This window comes from Temnothorax curvispinosus, unplaced genomic scaffold (genome assembly GCF_003070985.1).
Source record: "Temnothorax curvispinosus isolate PA1 unplaced genomic scaffold, ASM307098v1 QBEX01008590.1, whole genome shotgun sequence".
In the NCBI taxonomy this organism is placed as follows: domain Eukaryota; kingdom Metazoa; phylum Arthropoda; class Insecta; order Hymenoptera; family Formicidae; genus Temnothorax; species Temnothorax curvispinosus.
Window position 1 is genome coordinate 112,532 of NW_020218370.1, and position 21,675 is coordinate 134,206.

The 21,675-nt window shown below is 38.8% G+C and overlaps 1 protein-coding gene across 7 annotated transcripts in view; it reads right to left on the minus strand.

Annotated features, from left to right (window-relative positions):
- The window catches only part of LOC112458001 (latrophilin Cirl-like), a 533,024-nt gene that overhangs the window by 48,345 nt on the left and 463,004 nt on the right, over positions 1–21,675 (minus strand). For all 7 annotated transcript variants that reach the window (XM_025021372.1, XM_025021375.1, XM_025021370.1 and 4 more), the window contains one exon: positions 5,251–5,437. In XM_025021372.1, the coding sequence (XP_024877140.1) occupies positions 5,251–5,437 (187 nt within the window). The remainder of the gene's footprint in view (positions 1–5,250; positions 5,438–21,675) is intronic.

Sequence of the window (21,675 nt, forward strand, 5' to 3'; positions counted from 1 at the left end):
ACTTCTGAAATTATATTATCATGAATATCGATATTTATACAGTTAGCAAATTCTAAAGAACCGTTCGGCAAATGTGAAAAATATCGAGAAATATTAATAACCGAATTAAAAATTAACCAGGTATTTAATACTTATGACGTAATTAATTTATTTTAATATTCTACCTGCAGTATGTATGTATATGTATAAAAATTAAATACGAGAAAACTGAAGGGTGAAAATAAATATTACGTATTTGATTTAAACTATTCGGATGAACCGTAAACGCGTAAAAAATACAAAACATATACTAACTTATAATGTTATAATTAATAATTTCATGGAGAAATAAAAAGCACTAAAAATAATAATTAACTTATACCGATATTTAATATGTTTACTAATATTGGTTTAAGATTGCTTTGAGACATTAAAAGTCAAATTAAATGAGAAGCCTTGAAATGTCCCGAACTTGTATTCGACTCCTGCATTAATAATGTTAATTAAATTTCCGACGCTCCATCAGTGAGAAAGAGAAATCACGTATGAATTGAGAGGAATAAAATATAACATAATTAATGTAATAATAATTAGATAAATTAAGCAATTTGTTACATGACTATTTGTTATAATATAGTTGTATTAATTCACTACTATATAACTGTTTGCGTTTAATAGATATGCTTGCTCCATTTTGTTTAAACCTTGACCAGGATCACCGCAACTCCTTTTTCTAATCAAATAACTAACAAATACAAACATATATTACACATATTAAATATTATATACGATTAATACCTTACAAGCCGGTTCTATTCAATGTTCTAAATGTGGGACACGTAGAATTTTATTCATAAACGGTACATTATTTTTATGACAACTGCCAACTCTGGCAATCACTAGAAACGGCTTACAACGTGCTAATACGATTATCGACCGTGAGGTCGCTTGCTGTGGGTGTTAAAAGGATTTTAAGGGATACCAGATAACCCAAGCGTCTTGTTCCACCGAATGTACATGCGAGCGAACATGCTTACGCGGAAAAACCTATTTCAGACACCCTGCATTAAAGAAAGCGCCGCACAAGTTGTTAATAACTAAATACAAAATAAACGAAACAAACGAAATAAACGAAACAAACGAAGCAACGTAAATGAGTTCATTATTCGGTCATAAATTTGATTTAATGCGCTCAATCGGATTGTCGAATCAGCTCTTCACAACTCCGTAATAATTGTCAACAAAGTGGACAATTGCAGAATACGATACTGTAATCTAGAGTAAATTAATAATAGAATCTGTTATAAATATCCTTAGGGAATGTAATTCTCTTGTTTAAGTACGTGTCACTTCTCAAAAATATCGACTTACAGAGAGAGCTGATTCTTTTTCGTTCGATAATCAGATAATATTGCGTACAGACATAACAATTTAATTGTTAATGATTATTTCGAATTTTGTTACGTAAATGTAAAGCTGTTAAATTTAATGAAAAATCAGAGTATTAATCAACAATCCATAGGATTATTGCTGATTAATTATTCTCATATTATGACTATGAATATTACCGTGAATAATCTTATCAACTTGGCAGAATACATAATTCTGCAATTATCTTTGCTATTTTAACGCAAATAAGTAAGGAAAAAGTTGCGAAAGGCCGCGTAAAACCGATGTGTCGATGATTTCGAGGAACCGCCGATGATGAATGCTGATTCTCAAATGATTCCGCGAGAGATGTGACGCATGGGCGGAAGCATTGATCGATCGTGCAACAACGATTTTAATGAAGAGTTGCACATCAAAGGTGATCGCAGCGCTAATAATTTATCTCAGTATCAATGGACAGATGCAAGAGGAATCATTCTGTGAGATTAAAATTTACCGGAAACCGGGTTATCCCTTTTTGACGCAAATGAGCATCGAAAAATATCAATAGCCTTTGCAAATTGAACATGGATGTTATGAATTTTTCGTTACTCCGTTATTCCATCATTAATGAGAAAAATATGTCGGTATGATTCATTCTCTCAGTATACTCCTATTTAGAAAAAAAGAATAATAACTTTTTCTGTGATGATGAGAAAAAGAGGAAAAAGATGAAAATTCCATTGATAGGAATTCCACGAAATAATCAATTAATTGAATAATATTTTCTGTGTTTTAATACATTAACGAATGAAATTTTTCAGAGTATTATGGTTGTTTGATTCCTTTCTGCAAACTGTAATCTAATTGAAAAAGAAATCTCAGCCACGAAAACATGTATATTTATTAGGTATATGTAAAAATTTCAAAATGTTTAATATTTTTTTCTATTAATTTTATGTGGATAATATAAATATTAATTTTATTTTATAAGTGAAATAATTGTAAGGAAAACAATAAATATATTAGTTTTGCTTTATATGGATTACATATATATATATATATATATATATGAATCGACAGCTATTAAAAATATAGCTGAATTAATTAACTAACATAACTCACTGAGATTTGTTACCCGGTGATATTATAATGGATGCATAAATAGTTGTTTTCCCGAATGAAAGGTACACAAATTAATTGCATTAATATTAATTTATATAATTAATGGAAACTATTTTTCAGTAAAATTCTTCGATATTGATCAAGATTTATAATTAAATTTTGTTTGTCCAATTATTCATAACAAAATTAAAAACGTTAAATATAACATTTATATATATATTAAACATATTTTTGTTCATTTATCTCTTTTTCCCTCTATTTATCAAAACACGTAATTCTCGATCAATGCTTCGCTTGAACATCATCTTTTATTACATAATAAATAACAGCCCGTATTCACACACTCTTTTCATTACGTATACGTCACGCCAAATTTAGCCCGAGTTCTTTTCTTATCTAATAAAAAAAAAACTCCATATAATTATGAAATAAACATAAGATAGCTAAACATTTTTGCGCTGTGAATACAGCCTTTTAATAAATAATAGTAAAAAAAAAAAGGCAGGAGTCTGAAGAGTATTTTTTAACGCATCTATCTAGGCTCTCTAGATAGGACGACTGCTCCACGGAAGGATGTAATAAATTGTAATCAGATTGGATTTCGCATCAAGTTCGATATATCGCTTTCAGATAAGAGACTTTCAATCTTATCATCAATAATAGATATACGGAATATCGGGAAACATAGAAAAAATCTTCATGCTTTTCGTAAACACATGATTACATTTTGCAATCACATTAATTAATGTAGTTCCATATGGAACAATCGCGATCTATTGCGATCAACGAGATTAATAGGCGAAAAAGTCCGAGAATAAATAATGGCGTAACTAGGTGGACGTGTATTCTCTCTCTCTTCGCAATCTATTTATATACATCATCTCACTCTATAAACATGACTGGTACAAATGTATTACGAGTAAAAATATCCTGATCCTAACAGGCGTGTATTGTGTTATGTAATGTTGAAAAATTTTATCCATTTTCAATATCTATAACTTCAATATTTCACATTCCACTAGTTACGCCTCTTAGAATGTGGTATCTATATGGAGATCGATCACCGCGATTGATCAACGAATTTGTTCTTCTTTTACTTTTCGTTTATGTAACTACGATATCGATGAATTTATTTTTGCTTTTCACATTCTTTCTTGCAACGCGAACGTTACGTGACCGACCTCCAGAACCGATGAATAAATGCATTGTTCTTCACAATCGCGGCAACGCGAGCGAGGGACACGAAGCGGATTCTCGTGAGGACCGTGATAGCGAAGCTATCGCTGATAGTGCGACTCTTCCTAGTCGATCCATCGCGAGACACATTCTTCAATGGTCCAGCAATTGGCCAGTTCGCTCGACCATGTGAAGCGGTTCGCCTCCGACCTCGTTTCCCTCGCTCGATATTTTATCCCCTTGCTCTCCCTTCTTAATATATGCTCCATTTTGTTGATTTCAAGGAGGAAGCTAAAGTGAGATAGGAACGGAAAGGAATGACGCTCATTAGATCCCGTCACTTCGAATAACGAAGAACAAATCGATCGATAGTTCAATATTTATGAACGATACATAAATACAACCAGACTTATCTGTAATGTAATTAAATGTAACATATCGTTAAAAGTAATTGTATTTAAACAATTATTCGTTTATTTCGATATGGACGATTTCATGATTAATCAATTAATTGATTGATTAGTTTTTGTAGCTTGAGTAAAAATACGTAATATATTTTTAGTAAATTGAATGTTCGACAGCACGTTTAAATTAATGATGTAGATTTTAGAACACGGATGTCACGTTAAAACTCCGTCAAACTTTCAACGAATCTATCTGAGACACGACGAAACGTGAAATAACTACCGAAATGACAAGTCTGATTTACTATCGGTTGTATCGATTTCAATGTCTCTTTTGATTGAGATTTGTGCATTGTTCTTCATTTTTCGAAAATATTTATGACGGGTTCTGTTGGAGCCATGCGAGCAGAGTTGAATATTGCTTCATCAGAAAATATAACATATACTCGCAGCGATCAATATACAATACGATCTTGAATATATTACGCAAGATAAGGTTGGATAAAATATCTTTAGAGATATATTACTCCTTTAGTATGGCGAAAACTGAAAAATGCTTGCCAACCTCTTTTTCAGATGTCCTTTTTCCATATAACGTGTAGTTCTGTACTTGATTAAAAATAATTGAGGTCAATTGATATGGTTCGTTGCTTCAGCAAGAATTCTAGTAATTATCTTTTCTAGTAATTTTCACGGTTGCAAGAGTGTAAAGGTTAGTTTCGTTTTCCGCTTCGTTGACTATTCACTTTGTACAAAATTGTATTTGCCCGTGAGAAAATTAATTAATCTTCCAATAATTTACTTGCAATAATTTCTTTATTATGGATTTTACATCGACTGTGAACGAATAATTCTTTCTTTTACGTTTTAAACGTTTTAATTTTTCTGATCGTCAAAGTAGAATAAGCTCAGTGACCAGTCATTGAAATATGTAAATACAAATGAGAGAAACCAATTCTTATGAAAAACTAAATGACACGGTTTTTCTTCATTCAAGATCGTTTAATTTTCGGCATTGTGCCTTTTTTTAATAACTTCGCCATTTGTCAATCGTACGCGTACATTTATCATTCGCGAAACTTCAGCTCTGCTCGCGCCAGGGAAACGGAGATCAAAGGTATACGCGTAGAAGGCAAATCGAATGAAGTCAATCACAAAAAAAAAAGATATGTGCAGACACGGCGCGTGCGGTACTTACTCGTTGTTCAGCACGCGGAACGATTTGGGCGACATGCAGTTGACGCTCCACTCGGTGTTCCCGTGCTCATTGCATATCGTGATGGAGAACCTGCCATAGTTCGCCCGTATCAGGTGAATCAGCTTGCCCTCGCCGCACTCGATCTCCAGCGTCTTGCCCTCGCAAGCGTATGCGGTGTCGTACCTCTCTGCAACAGAAAAACGCGATACGTTTTTTAGCCATCTTTCGGCCAAAGAGTTATTGTCGTCGCGATTCGCGGTAATTCGCACGCAACCGCACGCACGCTGCCGTGCGGCTGCAACTCGCGGTGAATCGAATGTGGAGATTATACGCGCGCGGTCAAACTCTCACAACCTCCGACGCCTGTTGCAGCCGCATCCACATCGGCTTCCGCTTCCGGAAAACCTCCATGTATAATGCGAAAATCCTAGAGGATAGGGGTGTGTTATTTACTGATAGGATTATACGTTGTTGCGATATTTAATCTATTCGCATGACTGCATTTTTGCGGTTTATATACATATTTTGGTTTCTGTGCGGAGGTTTCTATTTTGCATTCGGATTATTTTTCTGTTGAAAAGAGTTTAAGATAAAATAATATATTTTATCCCTTTCTCCTTTTTATGAAGAATTTTACATCTTGGGTTTCCGTTTGAAATATACTGTGGAAATATTTAACCGCGAATATTTAAAATTTTTAATATTTTTAATGAATTTTTCCTCAAGCATTAATATCGGTATCATTCTTGAGAAACTCAATTTTAGATATTTTCATTCAATTTAGTAGGAAAAATATTATGTCGTCTTCTCTCTTAAAAAGCACACGATGCATCTTTTGAAGTACATTTACTTTTTAAAACTTTGTCTTTTGTGAGATTTAAGAGTCTAAACTAAATTTTAGCTTACTTATCGTAGTACTATAAAAATTATATTATATAATTTAAAGTATTATAACAGTAAAATAAATTCCACACTCGTGGATAAAAACAAATCTATTCCTTTTTTTTAAAGCGGCTAAATTCAGTTTATGAACACATTCGACGAGGGTTGGGTACATAATATAATATTCTAGTGTGATGTAAACGCTTCGACACGGAATCCGCGGGTAAATTCGCTGAATTTGCCGGCGCCGCAGCATTTCCGAGGAAAGTCCTAACCGCGGACTAAACCAGCATTGTGGCGCGTCGGTACGGAACTAATGAACTCACGACGAGGCTTTCACGGACAGAGTTATTACACCACTTCCCCCCTTGTCTCCTGCCTCGCGCAAGCTGTTCCCTTGTCGCTGCCCTCTTTCGCTGTCTTCTTCCCTCATTCTCCTCATTCTTCGTTTCTCTCCCTGGACATTATATTATAGCAATCATTATATCTCCATTTAATAAGCCCATACCTAGTTTTACAATTCTGCCTGTCTCTCCCAGCACATTGCTACACGCTGAATACACACTGCAGAGATGTAGAGACGCGCTAATTTAGATTTTATCTCTTTGCGTTGACATACATTTGACGTACATGTACTTCAAGCTTAGATTATTATGCAATTATGTTAAAAATAACGAAGCACTGATTACAATATATCCTAGCTCGGTTTCCCCCATTTGATTTTATGAAAGGTTTAATGCAACATGAGGACAAATTTAATAACAGTACAGGCATAAGTAACATAGGCATTCCTTTCCCGAAGTCATTAGTTGGCACATGTCCAGCCGTCATTATCGATCATTACGTAAAGGATCCTCAAGCAAAAGAAAGAAAAAAAAATCATCTCGGACAGACGTCTACTTGCAGAAAATCTGAGAACAAAGCGACGGGCTGAGTAACGACGCGCGTGTTTCGCGGTAAATTACTGCGTGCGTGGAAACGATGGTGGCGGAGGTCAAGGATACGGCGCGGGATTACGGAGGGCACACGAGAGGAGTGCCTCGATTTAACGTCCCATTCGCTCGCTACGCTCTGGCCCGATACCGACTTCGAACGGCGCCATGTTCTGCGGCGGCCATACGGCCGTTTCGCGTCGTCGAGCAAGGTCGCCCCTAAATTTCTGTTAATCCCGTGGAATACGGCCCGAGGTAAAGGGCCAACGCAAGAACTTCAATTCCGTTCCTTTCGATTCCACTTGTTAGTCTAGATGCCAAAAAGTCCCAAGTGTTATTTCGACCAGCTGTTTGTAACACGAATTCGTGTCTTGTCTTGAATGATATCTTATCCGAATGAAAAAAAAGATACATTGAAGATGGGAATGTTCGAGAGTTACTGGGAAGCAAAAATAAAAAAATGAATTTAATCTTATATCTGCGATGCACATACATCTGTATACACATAAGTTAACGAACAAAAAAAAAATAAAGAATAAAAACACGTATTATGTGCTCAATTTAAACTTTTTTTTCCACCCGGACGAGACAGAAAGCTTCTCAAATGTAGGATAAAATATCGCTGAGGCCAGCGTATTCTTGATAAAAATGGCAGAGGGCTGAGAAAGAGAAGGCAAGAAAAAGATTTATAACACGAAGGCAATTTCTCAGCTGCCTGTTTTTGCTCCTCACATCGCGATTAACGCTCGACTCGCGCCGTTATTCTCGCTGCAGTTTGTTCTCCGTTAATTAAGCGCGTTTCGATAACACCGTAAGCGGCAGGTAATCGATATACGGCGTCATCGACATGCTCGATTAACCAGGAATGAGATAGAAGTGAGCACCGGGCGCGACGTGTGTTTCGATCAAAACGCTATACTGCCGTAAACGCATCGATTTGCCTAAGGCCCATGTCACACTACGTATTGCATAAATCGCGGATCGGATTGGGATTACAGATCGCGGAGCTTTAAAAGCGTGCTGTGTATCGAATTATCTCGAAGTTAAGTTTTATGTGATAGAATTTTATTTTGTAATTTTTAATTTACGTCGTTCTTCAAGATATATATTCGCAAAGTCGTTCAAAGTTGACCAACTTAGAGGAATTCCAGGATAGAGGTGAGATCTCCTTGGGATTCGCCAGAGAGTTCGCCTTCGGTCCCTTTAAACGCGACCTGGGTCTCAATGTGTGTATGCGGTCACCGCTCGAACGCCGAGAAGACGTTTCCTCCCTCGGGAGCGGTGAGCTCCAAGGGGGCCGCGCGCTGTACATACATATCTAGATGTTTCGACTGTGTTTCACTACTGTGCGACTCACCCACCGACGGATGCGCTTCGTCAAGTTCGAAGCACCGGAAAGCGAGAGGATCCTCTCCGTCTCTTTCGTTGCTCGTTGCGTTCGTGTAAATCTTCGGACTCGCGGCCGCGCTGGAACTCTCTCGAGAGTCCTTTCAGGCTTTATCGCTTCGCCCTCCGAAGCTCTCGATCGCTGCCGCTTGTGTGCCCGGGTACAGCTCTCGAGCCGGTCGTCAAAGTTCTTTCAGCGTGATCGAGGAGTTTGCAATTTCCCTCGAAGTTGTGGCGTATTAATTGGTCAAGTATTATTTTTTATTCCCGGAATGTTATATATGTGTGTGTATGTATGTACGTGTGTACATATATATGTTGATTTTAGTATTTTGACGTTTGAAATATGAGACATTGGTTATTATGTTACAATAAATATTCCTTTATAGATCAGGATGAAAGTTGCATCAGAGAAAAATGCAACGAATGTGACATAGCTACATACAAGCTCACGTAATTCGTTTCCAACATCGAGCTCGTCATGAAAATTAGATCCTCACCAGAACAAACACGTTTGAGCCTCGCCTCGCTATTGAATGAGAGAATTATGGCATGGCCCCGCATCGTTGTCGAAGTGTCTTTTTCACTACCGTTTGCCCGCCGCTGCACCCGCCGCAGCTGCGGCTGACGCGTTATGCGTCATGCGGTCGCTACCGCGACCGAACTTATTGCACGCGGATTGTGCGCGGGTTGTAAAACGCGTCACCGCTGCGTGAAATCGAGCGGGTGAAGCCCTCTCTCGGTATTTAACCCGAAAAAGTTGTCGCGAACTCGAGCGTCGGACAATGAAATTATTATGCGCCCTTTTAACTGCACTTCGACGATGCACTCGTTATACCAATGCGAATGCAACCGACGCGCGTGTGTCATGTGGCCGCGGTTAGGACGCGTGCGATTCAACTTTGCGTGTTGTTTGACCAATGTATCGTTTAAGCACATCGTTTACGTCCGAGTATCTCGTTGTACATTTTAATTAATTATTATTACACGATTGTAAATCAAGGACCGTGTACTAATCTGGGGCGTACTTGGTTGTTACGACTACATCAAATACAAATATCAGTAAATTAAGAATGTAATTATTATGAACACAAAGTGGGGAGAATATTGGAAGCATCCTCTAATTCTTTTTTAATTCGGAACATTTTTAGATTACATCATATTATATTTGTATTTTTTACTTTTGCTAGTAAAAAATTGTACATATTATTTGAAAGTCGAACTTGCTAAATTAAGAAATTTCGCCCTTAATCCACTGAAATTGCATTAGCATATTTGTTATTTTTATAAGAGAAACGCTAATTCCGCAAATGGAGAACTAATTCTATGAAGTACCGCGTCCCTAAGGCTTCTTTCAACGCGTTTTCAGTCCCGTGATCTCAAGAAATCCTTCCTTGCGCGGTTTCCAGTCATCTATCCTCTTAGGAGCTAAGTATAACGCCGTGAAATTTCCATTGAAATTACTTACTCGACTTCCCGAGGAGAACAACGGCTGGCTTCGGCAGAAATGAATTTTTCTTATATATCACCGCGCGCGCTTCTCCGCTTTAGAACCGCCTTACATTATTAATGTCCCCCTTCCTAATCAAAAATGCATTATATTTTCAATATCATTATTCCTTCGTACTTTACTAGTTCCGTCTCATGAACGTCTTTTTTAAACAGCAGTCTGGCTCGGGGAAATGATAAAGCTAAAAATTTCTTCTCAACTATCGCGTGAGAATAAATATATATTGTTTTTGATAATTTATTAATGCATTGCTTACACCTTAAGAAAATGCAGTTAATTATAATAGAAGTAAGATATGAGAAATATATTTAATTTTTTTTACCGCAATACATAAAAAAAGAAATTCTATAATATCAATAGCAATATCCTTTTTCGCTTAGTACAAGTCAACTAAATTTTTCCATGGATTCTTTTTAATTTTTAAAGTCAATATATACATATTTTTGCACTGTATTGTGATCGATGCTAATATTTTCCCGACAAATTCTGGACGCCGCGACGTGCGATCACCGCGTGCCATCGCATCGCGCCACGTCGTGGCGGGCACTGTCCCGACTCGTGGAGGAGAAAAAAAGAGGAGAATTGCAGTTTACCATTAATGACTCCAAGTAATAATATATCGGAGGTCCGCCGCGGCCTGTACCTCCCGCTGCCGCGGCGGCCGACTTGAAAGGGCCGACCTAACAGCGGGATGTCGTCAGCCCGATGCGGTCTCAGACCTCAAAACCTTTACAGCCTTATTGCACGCGCGGCATGTGTACATACCCGTCGTCGATGACGCCCCGTTTGAAACACTGCTAGAGTATTGTTGTGGAGGGAGTCGTTATATTCCGTTCTCTCCGCTACTACTCTCTCTCTTCGTCTCTCTCTCTCTTTCTCTCTTTTCTTTCCGTTCCTATACTACCTTGTCGCACCCACCCACGAGAGTAACGCGAAGAACAGTTTCAGCGGATTTGAAAGGTCGACCGCGACGAATGCTGAGTCTCGATCAGTGTACGCATCTAAATTGAATGTCGATTCGGCCGGATTTGATTAGCACAAGATGTATCAAGTATCGTGAGCGTTCCTTTCGCAGTTACAGACTTTCCGAGACCGAGACTAAAGATATTTTTTCAGTGAATACTTCGAATGAGTCATTTTGATGAGGAAGGCAGTGGGAATTAAACGGTAGAAAGTAAGGAATTCTCGCAATTAATCTCTCGCAGTATGAATAAACGAGGAAATCTTATTCACTTAATGTCAGATATATTTAATTTCAGCAGAATTTTTATTCAAGAATTGGATGTCATCATCATCAGGATCATACCTTGCAATCTTGGCAGAGCGTCTAAATTGATCCACCTTGTATGCGGACAATTTATTGCATATCCCCGTAGGGTTCGCAATCTACTACCAATACTATCCTTCTCCTCTCACTTTAACCCTTTGGACCAACGGCTTAACGTCTCTTTCCAAAAGACGGAGCCCAGTTTTCTCCGCACAAGGGCCTTAATCTTGCACGGAGGGGCGCAGCTTTCGGAAAAAAATTCCATGGCTCTAGTGGACTCGAACCTGGTTCCTCAGATTACGAGTCTGGCGCTCTACCACTAGACCGCACTGCCGCCCTAAGAATTGGATGTTATAATAATAAATTAAAATCTAATAAAATGTATTTTCACGTCGATATATTAATATTTCAAAAATACTCTCTTCTTAGCATTTGCTCTTTTTAGCATTTTTTCGCATTCAGCTTTTCGAAGATGTTAGATAAGTGCAGGTAACAATAGTGATGCAGAAACGTATACAATGTTGTTTGGCTAAATTGTCATCGGGACTCTCTCCTACAGGGAAACCACGCGACGTCGAAAATTCCGTGGAGGATGGCCCAACCCGCCGATGCCGGATGACGCGATGTCGTGTCACCGCCGCGTTGTGTCGGCGTCACGTAGCGTCGTGTCCGAGGAGGTATACCCCCGTTCCAACATTCCGCCAGTCGAGTAATATCGATTCCGTCGAAATTGCCGGCGGCCTGGAGCTTGTAATCGTGGGCGGAGTTAATTGACGCGCGACACGCGAGACGTATCGCCCCCCATCGAGTTACGATTCAATTTGACGGGGGATGCAATTGCGCCGGGGCGACGATAACCAAAAAGTTCGCCCCTTTCCCCTCTCCGCTCCCCAACCCGCTTGTTTCTCCCAGCGCAAACTGCACAAACTACAGCGAATAGAGCACCTGACGCCCATCTGTGCGTTTGTGTGTTTATGTGTGTGCGCGCGCGGGGGCTAATGCTCTCTTCTATCCGCTTCTTATAATTTATTCGACCGTCGTAAATCAGTCAGACGACTGGAACGGTCCGCGGAAGCAGGGGCCCGACGCGGCCGGGAAGTGCAACAGGCCAGCGCATGTAAATGCATCGCTGTATGCACCCGTGCAGCTTGTAAATACACATGCGAGTGCCGCGCCGCGCCGCGCCGCGCCGCGCCGCGTCGCGCCTGCCCGTCCTCCGTGAATTGATAATGTAATTAGAGCGGCGAAAAAGGATTAGCTTGAATTAGAAATCCTGCCGTCTGGGCCTGGCCTGGCCTGGCCTGGGAACGAGAGGGAACAGGTAGGAGGGCAGGGTGGAGAGGAGAAGAGGATTGGGCGCGTAACCGAGGCGAGTCTCCACGGAGGACTTTGATTTATGCATCCCGGGAGCGCCTCACGAAGTGCAGCAGCCGTTGCAGCCAAAGATGCATGGCCGAGCGGAAAGCCGAGCGAACTTGCGTCTCCATAATGTTACTTCCGATCGATGCGAGGGAAGGGAGAGGAGGACCGTATCTCTCGCTAATATCTACTATAAATTTGATTGCTGTAGTTTGGCAAAAGTATATGAAAGATGTTCGATATCCTATCGTCGTTTGCGAAAATCAGTTGTGAAAGATTTTTTCACAATTAGTCTTCTCAAAAGTTGCGTTAAATAATTTAAATGGTTGAAAATTTCGAAAAAGATAACTTGCTTATTTTCAGATTACTTATGTTAGATAACTTTTAACACATGAGATAATGCAATTTTATTTTAATTCGTTTTGCGTCGAGTCGACTCATTGAGCGGAAGAAGATTAGGTCGAGAGAAGTGTATCAAATTAAAAAACAAGCTCATTCTCTTTTTTTATGATTTCGAGTTTACATTAATTTATCGGTTGGGAGACGCGAAAATACCTCGTTGCTGATGCAAGGATCAACGTATTCCGTTATTTATACACGTTCGTGCGCATTAAACGCGCGTGCGAAGTGTTCGTTTCATCCCGCGGGATCGATCGTCCATTCGAGAGAGGACGATTCAATGACCATCGCGAATCCCACGCGGTCTCTCGCGCGCCAACAGTCATTTCTCACGCGCACTATTTTTCGTCGTCGCGTTTTGCACGCGAAATAGCGTTTCGTTCTCATACTCGTCTATTACGGAATCGTGATCAAAAGGGACCCGATTACACCGGGTGTCCGCATCGGCACAATTTTTCCCACAAGCGAGTGTGCACGTACGACGAGTTCTGGGTAAAATGTACAGTATATACCTGCCATATTTTTTTACTTTTAAAGTTCGTCTCTTTAATTCCAAATTAGCTAAAAACTAAGAAGATTAAAATTAAAAATTAAAATTATGAACAAAAATAATTACAACAATAAATTAAAAAATATTTAACAATTGACGTAAATCTCAGTGATTTATATATGAGTTATTATTCCATAATTTTACATAAATGCACTTTTAAAATTTTAACGCCGCGAATATACCTAAATATCCACCTAAATATAAAGCTCAAATTAAGATTTTGCTAAAGTAAAACCTATTTAATAATTAATTAATTCAAAGAGAGAGCAGTTTGCTATGAATTTATATTTTAAATTTTATTGTATTCCTTGAAACTCCGTAGGTTAAGGAAAGGCTATTTGAGTCAGTTAAAGAAAAAATCGGATAAAAAATTTTCAAGACATCTGTAAAAATCTTGGAAACCCATGAGCTTCAAGAGCCCTCAGGGGTGGAGGGATCTGAAACCAGAAGAAAAACATTGAGTCGGCCTTAATATAAAGAAAAATTAATAAATTAATGTACAACATAGTAATTTAAGTCCAATGACTGAAAAAGCCTTTCTCTACCTTAATGGCTTCAATTTCCATGCAAGAAAAATCGAATTCAATTTCGTCCAAACAGAAAATATTCCGTTCAGTTCAATGCAAACTTTTCTACTAAAGCTGGCTGTTAATTCGGTACTTTATTCAACTTTGCTAAAGTGTCCGATGAGCGATCGCGAAAAAAAGAAATTAAATACGCGAGCAAACGAAACGACGTTCTGTGAAACGTCATTTCTATCGCGCGGGTCATCGATCAGACGACGCCCGCGGACGCCGATAACCGATATCGACGCGCGGGTGTCACCGTTCGCGAGCGACATTCATCCGCGCCGGATGCGCTTTGCCCGCCGATCCTCTATACTTTTTTTCCGTCTGCAGGTCGAAATAACGATTTTTTGTAACGATGTCGTAATGCCGCGCCGGAGCGACGAGCTCGTAATGGTTACAACGGTTACATCGTCGGCGGGACACGGAAATGAATACCTCTGCGAACTGGTCCACTATGGCAAAACGTTCCCATTTCGTCGTAGTGGCAAAATGCAATAATGTAATATTAAAAAAGGGTGTATGTAAAACTTGTACTCGTTTTAACACTCGGAAAAGGCGGCTGCTCAAGAGGTAGTCGCTTCAGTAACACAACTGTCGCCTCAGTTCGCTCACTGATAAATCCGCCACCGCCGCGGCGCCGCTGAGAAGAAGAAGAGGAAATAAGAAACCATTGTTGGTACATGCTATCGCGATGACGTCACTTAGGATAGCACCGCGTAATCTGAGCCATTTGCTCGGCCGGCCTATTTAGTGGCGATCGCGTTTCCTGTATAACCCATTCATAATATTTTCATTCCGCGGCAGTGCGCGCGATCTCTCTGCATGGCGATCCAATTACATCGACAGTATCACCGGTTCTCGTTGGCCGATAATATCGTGCATAATATATGTTTACACCACATAACGTGCGTGTTTGACAACTTCGATATTCGATAATAAACAAAATTATTAATTAATACTTTTTAGAGCGGCGTATTATTTTTTATGAGTGCAAGTTTACCTGTGTTAATTGTTAGCACAGCGTAAATTCTATAATATGTACTGGAATTTTAATATATACTCTGACTTCTCGTAAATTAATACGTATAATCTGCTTTCTACCGCATTGTTTTGTACCGCGATCTACGCAGTAGATTGGTAATCTGATTATAATTTGTAATACAAGCCGATTCGTATGACAAATCACGAGTTAGACTCCTATAGACCGCGTTGCTAATTCTGATATTTTAATATCAATGTACCATAGTATCGACAGCGAAATATCATGAAGGAACGATATGTATAAACGGCATAATTGATTGTATTCAATTATTCTTACATTATTCTTGTAATTATTATGCTTACTGTTTATGCGGTGCAAACGGTTCATTTCACAGTCAGACCGTGTGAAACAAATCAATGTTTCGTATTTCTGGCCAATACTTATATATATTTTTATATGTAGAGTAGAATGAATGCTATTTAATTTGAACTATTGTTAAAGCGGAATTATTTAGATGAAACAAGAAAGGCCAAAGAAAGAAAACAATAAAATATGTAACGCGAGCAAATATAGTGCTCATCTGGTGTGTCGCGCGACGAATTAAAAGCTAATTGAATTTGAAGTGTATATTTTTATAGCGAGTCCCGCTTGCAACAATTTCGGCTCGCGGCTAAAATTGGCTTCGCCGAAATGTCGGTCACCGCCGTCGCCAACGCGCCGCCGATAATTCCCGTGCTAATTACGTAACGCGCCAGACTACAAAAGCGCGGCCCCGATTACATTATAAATAATGGAATACGCTCATAATGCTGTTACACGACGCCGACGTGAATCGGCTCCGCCGGCGACGTATGGAAATGACGGGATTAATATGCGCTGGCGCATTCATAAAGTTCGCTAATTAACGCAGTCGCGAGAAGGCGAGAGGCCGCGATCTTCGCGGTGGAAATTGTATTTTGTTGGAAATAACGCCGGACGACAACAGCCTACGCGTTTAGCCTGCGTAATAACGCGTATCTTTTTACCTCGCGTTAGCAAACAATTTAACTTTTAACGATTATCTCGTACTCCACTTTTGGAAGTAAAATTTTATTTTATTCGAAGAAATTAGAGAACCTTGTTTACTAGGACTGTTTCTAGAGTATTTCGAACATAAGTTATATTTTAGTCTATTATTAATAAATAAATCGTACATCTCCAGAGAGATATATCCCACAGATGAAAACCACCATTCTGGAGAATTGGAAACGAAGCTGTATAACACCAAGAGTTGCAACATGATATTTCGTACACTAAATCATTAATGGTCCCAGTTGTTGGTGAACTCACATGCCGCGCCGTTATCCCATCTCTATGCGAGACGTCGGTTTTGGTGCGCGGGAAAACAACAACGGGGATCATTAATGATTCTCACCCTATAACAGCCGCGCTTGAAAGAAAACGATCCTTCATTGCGAGCACGTTGGCTCGCCACGCGGCGGCAACACTCCCACTGCTTGGCGCGGCTACCATTCGCGGTTCAATTATCGTCACTGGAAATCGCTGTGCTCGCGTTGGTAATGGACATCTGTCACGGTGGCGACACGCGTTATCGCGCGCTGCCGCCTACGAAAAAGCGTCGCGGCGGAATAATTGATGACGCGCGCGCGCGCGCGAGCGCAACGGTAACGGCCGATCAAATATTCACGACGCCGACATCTCTTGATGTATATAATTTTCGTGCGAACGAGGCCGCGCGATGCGTCGCGACACGTCATCCGAATTGAACGCGCGCGCGTCCGGCAAGTCATTCCCTTGCATTCGCCGACCCCGGTGTGATTTCGTGAATATTTCAGCCCGTAAATATTGAAACGTGACGCTGCGTCTCCGTGTGTGTGGCACACGTATATTGTATATATCCTATCTCTCGCGTCTATCCCCAGGATGACACGCCGCGCTGGGTCGATTCGATACTTTCCGACGAATCGAGCATCGAGAGCGATTCGTAATTCTTTCATTACCTGAGGCGTGAGGATGTGATAAACCTATTCGAGATCGTTACGACATTTAATTTTCTGTCATTATTAATGTGTTCATTTCTCACTAGGTGACAAATAGATTCTCGTTAGCAAGAGAATCCAGTTAAGAGTCGCGAAAGAAACAGGATGATGAGAGAGAGAGTGCGGGAGAGAATTTTTTAAAAATTTTAGGAAGCTTATTCGAAATAGTAGCACTCTTGAAATTGCTATCGTCAAAAATTTTCGAGGATTTTTCTAACATTTGAAAGAATGCTAATGCTCGAAAAAAAATCTATTAGTATTTAAATGTAGTACTTTACATCTACATCTCGAATAAATGTTCTACATCTCGAATTTAAATTTGAAATTTTTGTGTGCTAATAAAAACTTATCGATCTATTTGTATATCGATCGTTATGTACTGATTTTGTGTGAAAGACAGTCCACATAAAATACATTTATGTTTCGATCTTTATACAATTATTATACAATTTCACAAGTCTAACCATTTTGTGCACACCGATTCAAAAGAAAATTCTTCAATGCCCGTTATAGAAATATATCAAAGGCAATATATTAAATCTTCCGCGTAGAGTTTCCTGCATGATTGGCGTCCTCTGTGCCGTTCTTCCACAACCGAGACACGGGTCAAAGACCATCGTGCTAATAAACGTAGCACGTGTTTCCACGGCGCCGACTCATAAAGTCGGCCAGCTCGATGGCGCACGACGCGAGTTAATTAAAGAACGAGCGCATTTTTCCACCTTCATTCCGTCCCATTCCGTTGTGCCGCATCCTTCGGACGCTTCGACATAGCGGCGTCACGAGAAATTCGATGTGAGACCGAAGACTACTTGGTATACTTACTTCGTATACCTTGCGATGAAAATGGAAAAAAGAAGTGAAAGGGATAAAAATTCTGTAGAGTTCGGAGTTACGCTTCGATATATTAGATGAAATTAGAGAAATTAGAAATATATATATACGAAAAATAAGTATTTTTTTATAACTATGTTGATATCGGCTGAACGTATTTGATTAAATATTAGAAATGAAGAATAACAAATCGTATATGTTGCCAATGCATGATAGAATAAAGTACTTTAAGATGCAAAAAGTCTTTTGATTAATTGTAATTGTGAAAAAAATGACCGCACATTCGCGTTGCAGTAGTTTCCTTTATCCCTCGAAGGTAATTTTCGTTCGTTCGATGGGCTTTTGTCGCAGGTGTTATGTCAGTTTCCGATTCTATTACATTCCGTATCGCGATGACCATTGTAATCGCACGGTCTTTCTATACGTGTATCAAAGAATTGCACGAGCATGCGAGTCGCATAAAGTGTTTGTGATAGCCCAACTGAAAGCTCATTCAATTTGAAAGCAGATTTATATCATTCATATCGATTATTGAGCTATCATTTTTATTCGAGTGCCTTTAATATGATAAATAGAAAAACGCAGCTATACAACTCTTAAAAATCTCTCAATTTTTAAATTTTCCAATTTTTATCGTTTCAGTGAATAGAACTTTTAATTTTTAAGTTTGAACGGTTTAAAGGCTTAAAAATTCTGGTTTGAAAAATTTATAATTCTGGGAATTTTGATATTCTTGATGACTTTAGATAGAACGTTTATAAATTTTTAATATCCGGAAATTGCACGTGCATATCAAATTAAATATATATATAGTTTCTGCGATTTAAAAGTCTCGTTTTTTAAACTTTTCATGAAACTAGAAATTCCATCTGGAATCTTTGGAATATCCTTTGGGATTTATAAATGACATGAAGATTATTTTGTTATCTGTGTTTCTTGTTTTTATCTTATTTTTATAGTTACATGATTTCTTTATGTTTCAAATTTTTCGATTAAATTTTATGTTTTTTATTTACTATTTTATTTAGTTCATATTTAAAAAAATAATAAAACAATTATTTAATGAAGATATAAATTCAATTTTTTTTTATGCTTGCAGTTATTTACAAATATATAATGTGATTTTAATATTGCTTAAGACTTGCCTAAATTATATTTCTTTCTTATTTTGAATATCAAAATGGGAAACAGATATTTGTATTACGCTATAATCTTGTATGATTCATTGTGGTGCGATATTGCGCCTACTATTACAATCTAGTCCCATTTAAGTTCATAAGAGGTAAGTAATTTTGATGCCTCGAGGCTCCGTAGCCATAAGGACAATGTTGGCCGGACAAGGAGGAGGGAGGTTGGTCGGGGAAGTTTGGATCGCGTTTCTCACATATCCGTGTTGGACTCACGGGTGTCCGTTGCGAAAGCACGAAAACGAAACAGGAGAAGAGGTGCAGGTGCTCGGAGAGCTGCCCTGTAATTAGGCTAGGGACGCCGAATCCGCGTCTGTTCGCATCAAGACGGTAGCCCGGGCACCTTAAAGGAAACATGTCAAAAATGCTCGAGGCGTTGCTCGTGGATGATTCCTAGAAGAATCTAGCAAGCGCGAGATATAACAGCGCTACAATCCGTTAAATTGATCTTACCTATTTTGAATTTGTCTCGATATGAGAATGGCAGCGACGGCTTCTTACCTAAAACAGAAAAATAAACAGATGTTAATTGTGTTCCTTTTTCTCCAATGAAAGTCGCGCATTACTATATGCAACTCTTGCGCTAGCTCGAAAATATAATAATCAGTTTTTTAATATATTCATTAATTATATTTTCGTACTTATATTTATACCATGTACATTTCTTATTATATATCAATTTTCTTTCGTTGTATATCATATTTATTACTTATATTTTGCAAGTAACTATATTATAATTCCAAAATATAGTAAAATATCTTTCTTCCTTTCACTCTCTCTTCTTTAATCTTCTCTTTATTAATTTTTAAAGACCATCAGATATTTGAACATCCCCGGAGCAGTTACTGCGGTTATAAAAGAAACGTGGGTGGCTAATGATTTAATTAATTGTGATTTAGAGTCCGCTTTATCGCGCGCTTTAATTTCTATGCGGGATACGCATCTCCTCGCGCGCGGCGGAAGGTAAGGGGACGATTTCATCCCCCGAGAGAGCACCCAAGAACAAACGTGCCGTAATCCGACTAGCGAGACATCGTTTCGGCACTCTCTCGTGTAATCTTAAAGCGGCAACAAACCGCGCGAGCAGATCCGTAAGTTTGAAGAAGATTAAGATCTCAAGACGCGCCACGAGGGTGCCGCGCCTGAAAGAGGTGCTTTGCATTATTTCAAGGAATCTTAGAAGCAAGAGGATGGTTTGGGCGAAACAGAAAACAAAAATATTGACAATCCGAGCGAAAGATTCAATCACGTAATCTAATACCTACAAGTCTCTCGATCCGACCGTCTTCCGCTTTTTATTTATATTAGAAGTGGATATGTTAACGAGGTCAAATTTAGTCTCTCTTAAATTATTAAGTCGATCAAGTCACACGTTTCATTTTCTTCCGATGAAAGAAACAATCGTATAGATTGCGATGAATCATAAAGATTAAACTAAATTTAAAAAATTTACTATTTAATAGCTTGTAGCACGAACAATGTTTGATTAAACTAAATAAATACGTTAACGAACAAACTCTCTCTCTCTCTCTCTCTTTCACAAAAAATTCGTTAAAAAAAATTTACGAAAAATTAATTGTAAAATTTTCACATTTTATCTCGTTATTCAAAAAATTATATATAACTTAATATTAACTCCCCATAAAACTTATTGCCATTTGATTTGCAATTAAAGTACATAATTAAAAAAAGTAACTTTTTCTTGTATTTTATATGTATATCCATCCGAACTTTGAATAGCGAAAAAATCTACGAGACATTGTGACGTGGTTCGCGTCAATCGTAAGCGAGCGGCCTTTTTCGCGAAGGGCCTTTACGGCCGTCGTGGGAATGCATCACACATAAGGGCTACATTGCGGCGCCTCCCCTTAAAGATTCAGGACTACACCTTTGGTAGCGATTCTACGGACAAGCGTTAACCGTTGGAATTGGAATCGCCTCCTGTATCAAGCTATCCACTTCTATCTGTTCTGCCCGGAGGAATTAGGAGTCGCGGTCGTATCCATGGAATCGAGCGCGTTTCTCTCGAATCGAGAATTTCTCCCGAGCGAATCGACGTTTATTGCGCGCGAGTTCTCAAAGTAGTTTCTAGCCTTGAACGAGCACAAATGGGTCAGTCTGGAGCTGCATCTTTTGAAAAAAAAGATATCGATGCATTTTATGCTAGACATCTTTTTATTTCTCTCTCTTTAGTATTAATATTCAATTGAGTTTTGAGATACCTATATATTAAAGAAAATTGCTAGAGACATAAAAAAAGAAAAATACAACAGCTCTAAAACACTATTTGCATTTGGCAACATTATATTGAATTGTTTCCATTGCGAAGTTGGCGGAACAAGAGTTATACTGCCTGAAATTTTCTTGTTACTGCATGGTGATAAATAATTCACCACTCTCTAATTATTTATAACTTCCGATTGTAAATGCAACGAAACAAATGCACATCTTACAAGTCTCTGAGCGGAAGAGTGCGGCAAGCGCGAAAATAGAGAAGCTTATAAAATTTGTATGGCGTCATTTTAGAAA